Here is an 11182-nt window from a genome sequence, read left to right as displayed (position 1 = left end):
CATAACCCTCCTGAGACCCCATAAACCGCTGTGACCCCTTGGACCCCCCCATAACGCCCCCCCACCCCAACCCCTGTTCTGTGTCCCCATAGAAATCGACCAAGAAGACGACCAGCGGCGCCCGGACGGTGGTGAGAGCCCTGAGACCCCCCCCGGACCCCCCCATAACCCCCCCTTAAGCCCCCCACAACCCTTCTACCCCCATAACCCACCCCATAAGCCCCCCTCTCTCCATAACCCCCCCTTACCCCATATCCCCCCCCCCCAGAAATGGAAGCCCCCCCTGGAGCGGGAGCCCAGCGCCGCCCCCAGCACCAGGCACAGGGTGAGTGTGACCCCCCCCCCCACTTCCCCATCTCCCCCCCCCCCCCCCAATTGACCCCCCCTTTCCCCCCGCCCCCAGAAGCAGCTGATCAAGGGGAAGGAGAAGAAGAAGCCGGGGAGACCCCCCAAACACCCCGGGGGCTGCGGGGGGGGGGTGAGTGCTGGGAGCCCCCCCATATCCCCCCCCCCATACCCCGGACCCCCCTCCCGGACCCCCCTGTGCAGCTATTAGGGAGTGGGGGGGCCGTAATGTCCTAATTGGGGGGGGGGGGGGTACCAAAATGCTGCTAATAGGGGTCCTATGTTGGGGTTCAGGCATGGGAATGGGGGGGTCCAGGTACCATAATGGCTCTAATAGCCCCTCTATGGCTTCATGTTGGGGTGTAGGTACAGGAATAGTGGGGTGCAGGTGCTGCAATGGGTCTAATAGTGGGGTTGAGTGACCGTAAGGCCCTTAATAGCTGATCCATGGCTAATATTGGGGTCCAAACAACCCTAATAGTGGGGTGCAGGTATGGTAACACCCCAATAATGGGGTCTTGTTACTGTAATACCACTAATAGCTGCTCCATGGGTAATATTGGGGTGCAAGAACCCTAATAGTGGGGTTCTGGGTATTGTAATGCTCTTAATAGTGAGGTTTAGATACTATAATGCTCCTAATAGCTTCTCCATGGGTAATAGTGGGGTCCAAGCAACCCTAATAGTGGGGTTCTGGGTACTGTAACCCCCCAATAGGTGCTCCAGGGCCTCATGTTGGGGTTCAGATGCAGCACTAGCGAGGTGCTGGTGCCATAATTGCCTTAATAGCCACTCCCCAGCTTAATATTGGGGTGTAGGTACTGGTATAGGGGGGTGTAGCTACCATAGTGCCGTTAATACATGCTCCATAGCTAATATTGGGGTCCAAGCTACCTTAAAACTGGGGTTCTGTGTACCATAACCCCCCTAATAGGTGCTCCGGGGCTTAATATGGGGGTTCAGGCACAGGAATAGTGGGGTGCAGCTACCGTATCACCCCTAATAGTGGGGTGCAGTTACTGTAATGCCCTTAATAGGGGCTCCACGCTTAATATTGGGGTCCAGGTAGCCCTTATAGTGGGGTCTAGTTACCGTAATGCTCCTAAGAGCCGCTCCAGGATTAATACTGGAGTTTCAGCTGCCCTAATAGTGAGGTTCTGGGGGCTGTAACCCCCCAATAGGTGCTCCAGGGCTTAATATGGGGGTTCAGGTGCAGGAATAGTGGGGCGCAGCTCCTGTAATGGTGCTAATAACTGCTCGGGGGCCTAAGGTTGGGGGTCAGATACAGGCGTAGTGGGGTGCAGCTACCGTAGCACCCAAAATAGCTGCTGCGTGGCTGATACTGGGTTTCAGCTACCCTGATATTGGGGTCTAGTTACCGTATCACCCCTAATGGATGCTCAAGGATTAATATTGGGGTGTCAGCTACCATAATAGTGGGGTCTAGGTACCATAACACTTGTAATAGTGGGGTCTAGTTACCATAATGCTCCTAATAGCTGCCTTATGCCTAATATTGGGGTCTAAACCACACTAATGTTAGCGTCCAGTTAGCGTATTACTCCTAATAGCTGGTGTATGCTTAATATTGGGGTCCAAGCCACCCCAATATTAGCACCCAGTTACCGTATTACTACTAATAGCTGGCCCATGCTTAATATTGGGGTCCAACCCACCCCAATATTAGCACCTAGTTACCGTATTACCCATAATAGCTGGTCTATGCTTAATATTGGGGTCCAAGCCACCCCAATATTAGCACCCAGTTACCGTATTACCCCTAATAGCTGCTCCCCACCCATCTCCAGCTTAACCCCCCCATTCCCCTAATCCCCCTTTGCTACCGTAATGCTTGTGAGAGTCGCTCCCGCACTAACGCCCGGGGCAGGGGGGGTGTTTGGGGGCGCGGGGCCGGGGTGACCCCGCTCTGTGCCGCAGCGGGGGGTGCGCAGCCGCAGCAGCCGCCGCTGTGGGCTCTGTGAGCCCTGTTTGCGCCCGGGCGACTGCGGCCGCTGCGACTTCTGCCGGGACAAGCCCAAGTTCGGGGGCCAGAACCTCAAGCGCCAGAAGTGCCGCTGGAGGCAATGCCTGCGCTGCGCCATGGTGGGTGCTGACCCCCCCCCCCCTCCCTCCCAGTGCATCCCAGTAACATCCCAGTAACATCCCAGTAACCCCCAGCCAGCCCCTTCCCCGCAACCCAACACTTTCCAGTGGGGAAACTGAGGCACGCACAAGGCTGGGGTCCCCCTGGGGTGCCCCGTTGCTGGGTTGGGGATCGTTGTGGACCAGTATAGACCAGTTTGGACCAGTATAGATCAGCTTGGGTGACCCCCAGCCATCCCTTTCCCCGCAACCCTCCCAACCACTGAGTTGGGGAGCGGTACAGACCAGTTTGGACCAGGACGGAGCAGTTTGGACCAGTTTGGGTAACTCTCAGCCGTCCCCTTTGCCACAACCCGATGCTTTCCCCACCCAGCTGCTGGGTTGGGGACCAGTTCGGACCAGTATAGACCAGTTTGGGTAACCCCCACCCATCCCCTTCGCACCCTTCCCTGCAACCCCATGACCGTCAGTGGGGAAACTGAGGCACGCACAAGGCTGGGGTTCCCCCCCCACCATTGAGTAGCGACCAGTTTGGACCAGTTTGGACCAGTAGAGACCAATTTGGGTAACCCCCACCCATCCCCTTCGCACCCTTCCCCTTAACCCAATGCCTTCCAATGGGGAAACTGAGGCACGCACAAGGCTGGGGTCCCCGTGGGGTGCCCCATTGCTGGGTTGGGGACCAGTTTGGACCAGTCTGGACCAGTTTGGGTGTGGGAGGGGGGTATCTGGATGCCTGGGTCCATTCTTGGGGCGGGGGGGGGTCCTCTCTGCATTGCTTGGCTTTGGGGAGGGGGGGGGCTCCCATTTGGGGGTGGGGGGGTCCCCCAGACACTTGGATCCCATTGGGGGGGTCCCCCCTCCTGTATCATTTCCCCCCCCCTCCACATATTTGGGGTCCCCCCCCTGAAGTCTCTCTCCCGGCGCAGAGGCGGCTGCTGCCGAGGGGGGGGGGCCCGGGGGGGATCCGGCCTCTCCCCCCCTCCAGGCCCCTCCCCCTCCGCTGCCCCCCCCGACCCGCCCGGAGACGCTGCCCCCCCCGCAAGGTAACATTGACCCCCCCATCTCCCAAACGGGGGGGGGGACACACCCCCAAAACACCCCCTTAACCCCCCCATGGGACCCCCAAACACCCCCCTGGACCCCCCCCCCCTCATGATTTATGGGTCCCCCCAAATTCATGGGCCCCCCCTCCCCAATTTATACCTCCCCCCCCCATTGCTGTGCTTTGCTGCTTTGCTCTTGGACCCCCCCCCATGGGACTTAGGTTGGAGGGGGGAGGATGCTGGGGGGGGGTCCCCATCACCCCAAGGCTTTTGTGTGTGCCTCAGTTTCCCTTTGGGGGGGGGGTCCTCCCTGGGTCTCCTGGTGGGATTTGGGGGGGGGGGGTGTTTGGTGGGTTCCCATTGATGTGCCCCCCCCTTCATCCCTCCCCAGGCCAAGGAGCAGCCAATGGGGGGGGCTGAGAAGGGCCCTGGGCCCCCCCCTCAGGGCCCCTCCATGTGCATCAAGGAGGAGCCAGGACCCCTCCCCAACCTGCAGGTGAGACCCCCCCCCCTTCAATCAATGGTACATCCCCCCCCCCCCCCCAAGACCCCCCATTAACCCCCATGTGTTGTGTGTGTGTGTGTCCCCCCCCCAGGACCCCCGCTTGGGGCTTCTCATCGCCTCGGCCCCACGGCTCAAAGTGGCCCCCCCGGAGCCCAGCATGACCCCGAGACCGGTAACAGCGACCCCCCCCCCCGACCCCCCCATTTCACCCCTAATCCCCCCATTACAACCCCTCAATTCACCCTCCAACCCCCCCTCCCAACCTCCCCTATTTACCCCCCCTTCCCCCCCCATTTCCCAACCCCCATCTCCCCCCTATTCCACCCCTCACTTCACCCCCCCCCCGTTGTTTCCAGCCCCCCCCCGGGGATCTGGGGGTCCTCATCGCCGCCACCCCCCGGGTGAAGCAGGAGCCGCCGCAGCCCAGCGCGTCCCTGGTGCCGGTAAGGGGGGGGTCCGGGGGGGGTCCATGGGGGGGTTTGAGGGGTCCCCATCCCCCCCCAATCCCTGGTTAACCCCCCCCCCCCCAATCACCCATCCATAGGTGCCCCCCCGGTTCCCCCCCGGGCAGTTGGTGGTGCTGGATGAGAGCGAGGAGGAGGAGGAGGAGGAAGGCGGCTGCCGAGTGGTGAGGGGGGGGCTATGGGGGGGGTGTCATGGGGAGGGTTTAAGGGTGGGGGGGGTCCCATATGTCCAGGGCTTAAACTTGGGGGGGCTCGGGGATTTGGGGGGGTCCTGAGTGATATGAAGGGGTTTGGGGGGGGGCACACTTTAAAGGGATATACAGGGATTTGGGGGGGGGTCTGAGTGGTTTGGGGGGGGGGAGTCCCAGAGGGTTTTAGGGGTGTCTGGGGGGGGGGTGTCCTCAAGAATTGGGGGTCTAGGGAGGGGGGGGTTGGGCAATTTGGGGTCCTGAGAATCGGGGGGGGGGGAGGGGTCTCAAGTATTGGGGGGGTGGGAACTGCAATTGGGGGGGGGGGTCCTCGAGAATCAGAGAAGGGTTTGGGGGGGTCTTAAGCACTAAGGGGGGCTTGGGGGGGGTGTGAAGGACTAAGGGTGAGTTATTGATGTTAATGGGGGGGTCACGATGCTCTTACACTGCTCTTACCCCCCCCCCTTGTGTTTTCTCTCCCCCCCCCCCTTTAGCCCCTCCCGCTGCCCCCTTCCGCCCCCTACTGGCCGGGCTCCTTCCTGGCCGAGCTGGCCGAGATCCCGCTGCCGGCGCATTGGGGGGTGGTGGGTCAGGATGAGGAGGGGTCTCCCCCCCCTTCCCCCTCCCACCCCCCATCTCCCACCGCCACAGCCCCCCCCCATCACTCCCACCACCACCACCACCCCCCCATAGGCGCAGGGCTGCGCTTGGTCCAACGCTCCCCCCGCTCCCCCATGGCCGCCACCGTGGTGCTCCTGGCTCCGGGACTCGCGTTCCGGGTGCTGGTGGCCCGAGGTCGCCCCGTCCCCCCCGGGCACGAGGTGCTGACCCGGCGCCCCCCCCGCCTGCGCTCGGTGGATGACCTGGTGGAGCTGCTTTGTGATCTAGAGGCTTATCGGCCCTGTCCCGGCCCCCCCGGGGCGCCCCCCCGGCCCCCGGCCCCGCGCTGCCAGGTCCTGGTACCCGGGGGACGGTGCTGCCGGCCCTGCTTGATGATGGCGGGGGGGGAGTGAAAGGGGATGGGGGGGGGGAGAGCCCGAAGTGTAAGGGGGGGGGGTGGAAGGTGGGGGGAGCAAAGGGGGGGGGGTGAGATTGGAGGAGAAGGGAAAGGGGGGATATAATGGGGGGGTACATTAAGGTTGGGGGGGATTTAATGGGGACATTAAAGGGGGGATTTAGTGGGGGGGATGTTAAAGGGGGGGATTTAATGGGGATGTTAAAGGGGGGGGATTTAGTGGGGGGTTACATTAAGAGGTGGGGGGACATTAAAGGGGGGATTTAATGGGGGGATGCATTAAGGTGGGGGGGATTTAATGGGGGGGCACGTTAAAGTTTAGGGGGATTTAATGGGATACATTAAAGTGGGGGGGATTTAATGGGGACGTTCAAAGGGGAATTAATGGGGGGGGACACATTAAAGTTGGGGGGATATTAGGAGGGGATTTAATGGGGGAGATACATTAAGGGGGGATTTAATGGGGGGATACACTGAAGTTGGGGGGATTTGGGGGGGATACGTGCAGAGTTAAAGGGAGCTGATGGGGGGGCAAATTGGATGGGAATGAAAAGGGGGGGATTTAAGGGGGGATACATTAGAGTTGGGGGGATTTTAAAATGGGAGGATTTAATGGGGGGGAACATTAAGGGGGGTTAATGGGGATACAGTAAAGGGGGGGATTTAATGGGGGGAGCTGGAATGGGGCAGAAGCAAAGTTGAGGGGAGCTGATGGGGGGGGGACCCCAAAGTTGGGGGGGGGGAATTGGGCTGAATGGGAACTAAAATGAGGGGAAACAAGATAAGGGGGAAATAAGGGGGGATTAATGTTGGGGGGGGGCTAAAGTGGGGGGGGTGGGCAACAAATGCGAGGGGAGATGAGGGGAGGGAATTAGGGAACTAAAAGGGGGGGATGGACTTTGAGGGCTCGGGGGTGGGTTTGGGTGTTGCACCGCTGGGACATGGGGGAACAGGTTTGGGGATGGACCCATAGGGTGTTAATGGGGGGGGGATCACGGTTTAGGGGAGGTCCCGAGGGGGGACGACACCCCAATTTGAGGACCCCAATGGTGGCATTTAGCCCCCCCCCCCCCCCTTTTGGGATCCCCTCATTCGGTTTCCCAGGGATCATGGGGGTACCCCCCCCCATAGCACAGGGACCCCCTTTAGGGTCATCAGGTTTAGGGGTTGGGGGCCCCCCCCCCCAATCCTTTATTGGCCCCTCCCCCCCGCTCGCCCCTCCCCCACCCCCAGAGCTTCTATTTTTGACACTGGAACCGCCCCCCCCGAAATGGGGGCGCGGCCCCTTTAAGCCCCTTTCCCCTTAGGCCCCGCCCCCTCCCCGCTGCAAACCCCGCCCCCCTCCTGAAGGGGCGGAGCCTGCGCAAGCCCCGCCCCCTCCCCGCGAGGATTCCGGTTATTTTGGGTTGAAAAAGGGGGAATTTGGGGGGAAAAACGAGTTTAGGGGTGGGGGGAGGGGGGAAAACGGAGTAAACGGGTCACGTGGGTGGGGGCGGGGCCTCCGCAGCCCCGCCCACCCTTCACCCCTCCCCCCGCTGCCTTCAGGGAGATTCACGCTGAAGCCATAAGCCCCGCCCCTCCCGCGTTAAGCCACGCCCCTTCCCCTTAGGCCACGCCCCCTCTCCTCAGCCCCGCCCCCTCAGCACAGTTAAAGAGACCGCGCGGAGTTATTTTTGTTAAAGGAGTAAAAAGTTTTAAGGAGAAAAAGTCCAAAAAAGAACAAAATGAGCGAAATTTGGTGTCCGGGGAGGGGTTGGGGGGCATTTGGTTTGGGGGGAGGGGTTCGATGAGGCTTGGATGGGGGAGGGGCTCCAGGGACAGGAATTGGGGGGGGGAGTGAGGGTGAGGGAGGGGCCCGGGGTTGGAGGGGGACAGACAAGGAGGGGGAGGGGGTTGGAGAAGGGACTGGATGGGGGGGAGGGGTTGGGGGGGTTTGGTTGAGGGGGGAGGGGTGCAATGAGGGATATTGGGGGGGGGGAAGGGCTCGGGGGGGTGTTGGGGGGGCTCCGGCGGGGGATTTGGGGGAGGGGTTTGATAAGGGATTGGATAGGGGAGGGGTGCTGGGGGTGGGGGAAGGACTCGGGGGGAGGGAGGGGGGGGGGGGGGGGGGGGGGGGGGTCGTTGCTCACCCCCCTCCCCCAAACACCTTCTGGAGCAGGCTGCGGGGGGGGCGCGCGGGGGGGGGCCGCTTCTTGCGCCCCCAAATCTCCTCCTCGGTGGGTGTTTGGGTGAAGCCCCAGGAGGGGGCTGTGGGGGCGGGGGGGGCCGCAGTGTCCGCGGGGGGGGCGCGGCGGCGGGTGTAGAACCCCCCCTCCCGCTTGGCCTGAGCCACCTCCACCCGCAGGCGCTGGGCACGGACCTGCCGCTCGTAGCTCAGGCGCTCGCTCAGGTGGGGCCACCGGAACCCGGGCAGGTACTTATGGGGGGGGACACAGACACAGTGAGAGGGGACCCCCCCCCGACCCCCCCAGAGTGATATACACCCATCAAAGGGGGACACCCCCCCGTGTAGGATCCCCCCTCTGGGCTCTGTAATGGACCTGAGAGGCTCAAAAGGGACCCCCCCCCCCCCTGCAATGGGCTAAAGGGGACCCAGCACCCAAGGACCCCCCCCATAGACACTGACTTTCCGCCACCCAAAAGGGACCCAGCACCCAAAGGCACCCCCCCCCACCCCCCCCCAGACACTGACTTTCCCTCCACCCAAAGGGGACCCAGGACACCCCTACTCCAAAAGGGACTTGGGTGTGGGGGAGCCCCATAGAATAGGCCCCCAAAAGGGCACCCAACACACCCTAAAGGTACCCAGGACCTGCAAAAGGGCACCCAGGGACCCCCCCCCCATCACCACCACAGACACCCATTTCCCCCCTAAAAGGACCCAGGGAGCCCCAACAGGGGACTCAGCCCCCCCCAAAAGAGCCCCCCCACCACCCAGGGACCCCTCGGGACCCCCCCGGGACCCCCCAGAACCCCCCCACAGGTACCAGGACCCCCCTAAAGGTCTCAGAACCCCTCTGGGGCCCCCCCCAAAGATCCAGGAACACCCCAAAGGCAACCAGGGACCCATCCCAGGGACCCCCAAAGGTCCAAGACCCCCCCAAAGGCAACCAGTGACGCCCCAAAACGGCCCCAAAGGTCCAGAACCCCCCCCAAGAACACCCCCAAAGGTCCCAGGACCCCCCCAAAGGCAGGCAGGGCCCCCCCGTACCTTGATGCTCCAGCAGTGGTGGCGGAAGCGGCTGCGGGGCCGGGGGCTCATGGCGGCTCCGTGCAGCAGCGCCGCCGCCCGCTTGGCCGCCCGCTTGTCCCGGAATTCCACCCAGCCCTCGGCAAAGGAGCCGCCGGGAGCCCCCGGGCGCTGCCTCCTCCGGCGCACCCCCCCGCCTGCCGGAGCAGCACCCATGGGTGCTCAGCGGCGTCCCATGGGTGCTCAGCAGTGTCCCATGGGTGCTCAGCGGCGCCCAATGGGTGCGCAGCAGCTCCCTATGGGTGCTCAGCAGTGACCTATGGGTGCTCAGCAGCGCCCTATGGGTGCTCAGCAACTCCCCATGGGTGCTCAGCAGCGCCCCATGGGTGCTCAGCAGTGACCTATGGGTGCTCAGCAGCACCCTATGGTGCTCAGCAGCACCCTATGGTGCTCAGCAACTCTCCATGGGTGCTCAGCAGCGCCCTATGGTGCTAAGCAGCGCCTATGGTGCTCAGCAGCACCCCATGGGTGCTCAGCAGCTCCCTATGGTGCTCAGCAGTGTCCTATGGTGCTCAGCAGCGCCCCATGGGTGCTCAGCATTGACCTATAGGTGCTCAGCAGCACCCTATGGTGCTCAGCAACTCTCCATGGGTGCTCAGCAGCGTCCTATGGTGCTCAGCAGCACCCCATGGGTGCTCAGCAACTCCCCATGGTGCTCAGCAGTGTCCCATGGGTGCTCAGCAGTGTCCTATAGGTGCTCAGGAGCACCCTATGGGTGCTCAGCAACATCCTATGGGTGCTCAGTAGTGTCCTAAGGGTGCTCAGTAGCTCCCTATGGGTGCTCAGCAGCACCCTATGGTGCTCAGCAACTCCCCATGGGTGCTCAGCAGCTCCCATGGCTGCCCAGCAGTGTCCTATGGGTGCTCAACAGCACCCCATGGGTGCTCAGCAGCGTCCTATGGGTGCTCAGCAGCTCCCTATGGTGCTCAGCAGTGTCCTATGGGTGCTCAGCAGCACCGTATGGTGCTCAGCAGTGTCCTATAGGTGCTCAGCAGCGCCCTATCATGCTCAGCAGCTCCCCATGGGTGCTCAGCAGCGCCCCCCCATACACTGTCAGTGCAGGGGGGGCTGACACCTCAGCACTAGGTCTGTAGAGGGCCTATGGGGCACCTTGACCCCCAACTGACCCCCCTATGAGCACCCTGACCCTGAACTGACCCCCCTATGAGCACCCTGACCCCCAACTGACCCTCCTAGGGGCACCCTGACCCCCACCCATGGGTGCCCCCCATGGGTGTTACCTTTCAGGGCACCATAACCCCTACCCTGGACCTATAGGCGCTCTATAGAGCACCTTACCCCCCCCCCCCCCCCAGCACCCTGACCCCCCCCCATGGGTGCTCACCTCGGGGCTGCAGGAAGACCCGCCCCAGCTCCCCGTGGGCCCCGAGCAGGGCCCGGGCCTGGCGGGGGCCGAAGCCGGGGGGCAGGAAGGAAAGATAAAGCACCCCCGGGACCACCCGCCGCGGGGGGGGGCTCCCCTCGGCCTCCGCCGCCTCCTCTTCCTCTGCGGGGGGGGGGCGGGGACCCCCGCTCGGCGGCGGCCATTGGCTCTATGGGGGGGGGGAGGAAGGGGTTAAAGGGGGGGGACACCCCAAAACCCCCCTTAGTGTGTCTAAACACCCCCCCAAACCCTCATAGGGCTCCCCTGGACCCCCCATTCGCCCCTATGGGCGGTCCCTGCACCCCCAAACCCCTCCCAGACCCTCATAGGGCACCCCTGGACCCCCCCATTAGCTCTTATGGGGGGTCCCCACCCCCAAACCCCCCCCCAACCCTTATAAGGGCTCCCCTGGACCCCCCCATTTGCCCCTATGGGGGGTTCCCATCCCCAAACCCCCCCAAAAGCCTCATAGGGCTCCCCTTTCCCCCCATTTGCCCCTATGGGGGGTCCCGACCCCCAAATCCTCATAGGGTGCCCCTGGACTCCCACATTAGCTCCTATGGGGGGGTCCCCACCCCCAAAACCCTCACAGGGCACCCCTGAGCCCCCCATTTGCCCCTATGGGGGGTCCCCGCACCCCCAAACCCCCCCGACACCCAATTCCCCCCCCCCAGCCCCCCGCACCTTGGCAACGGCGCCGGTCTCGTGCGTTAAGAGGAAGAAAAGCCGTAAAGCATCGCCGAAAGGAGTCGCAAAAGGCGGCAGGGATGAGCCTGGAGGGGGCGCGGCTGAGGAGAGAAGGGGCGTGGTTACGAAGTAGGAGGCGTGTCTGATTGGTAGGAGTGTGGTTGGGGGCGTGGTTAAGAGGACGGGGAGCGGTTA

At 63.0% G+C, this 11182-nt stretch overlaps 2 protein-coding genes across 2 annotated transcripts; one reads left to right on the top strand and one right to left on the bottom strand.

Annotated features, from left to right (window-relative positions):
• Nucleotides 1-92: 92 nt before the first annotated feature.
• LOC115602998 (vegetative cell wall protein gp1-like) lies at nucleotides 93-5664 on the top strand (the record flags this gene model as incomplete). The annotated part of the gene is made up of 10 exons (XM_030474504.1): nucleotides 93-131; nucleotides 269-325; nucleotides 404-478; nucleotides 2284-2448; nucleotides 3378-3494; nucleotides 3886-3990; nucleotides 4091-4171; nucleotides 4356-4442; nucleotides 4544-4627; nucleotides 5146-5664. Coding segments are annotated over 10 exons (1329 nt in total), but the record flags the coding sequence as incomplete, so codon positions are not given.
• Nucleotides 5665-7333: 1669 nt separating this feature from the next.
• On the bottom strand, nucleotides 7334-11173 carry ABT1 (activator of basal transcription 1; the record flags this gene model as incomplete). The annotated part of the gene is made up of 4 exons (XM_030474503.1): nucleotides 7334-8082; nucleotides 8878-9053; nucleotides 10262-10469; nucleotides 10985-11173. Coding segments are annotated over 4 exons (864 nt in total), but the record flags the coding sequence as incomplete, so codon positions are not given.
• Between the last annotated feature and the right edge of the window lie 9 nt (nucleotides 11174-11182).

This window comes from Strigops habroptila, unplaced genomic scaffold (genome assembly GCF_004027225.2).
Source record: "Strigops habroptila isolate Jane unplaced genomic scaffold, bStrHab1.2.pri NW_022045598.1_ctg1, whole genome shotgun sequence".
In the NCBI taxonomy this organism is placed as follows: Eukaryota; Metazoa; Chordata; class Aves; order Psittaciformes; family Psittacidae; genus Strigops; species Strigops habroptila.
Note: the sequence above shows the minus strand (reverse complement) of the source record. Positions and strands in the feature narration are given on the sequence as shown.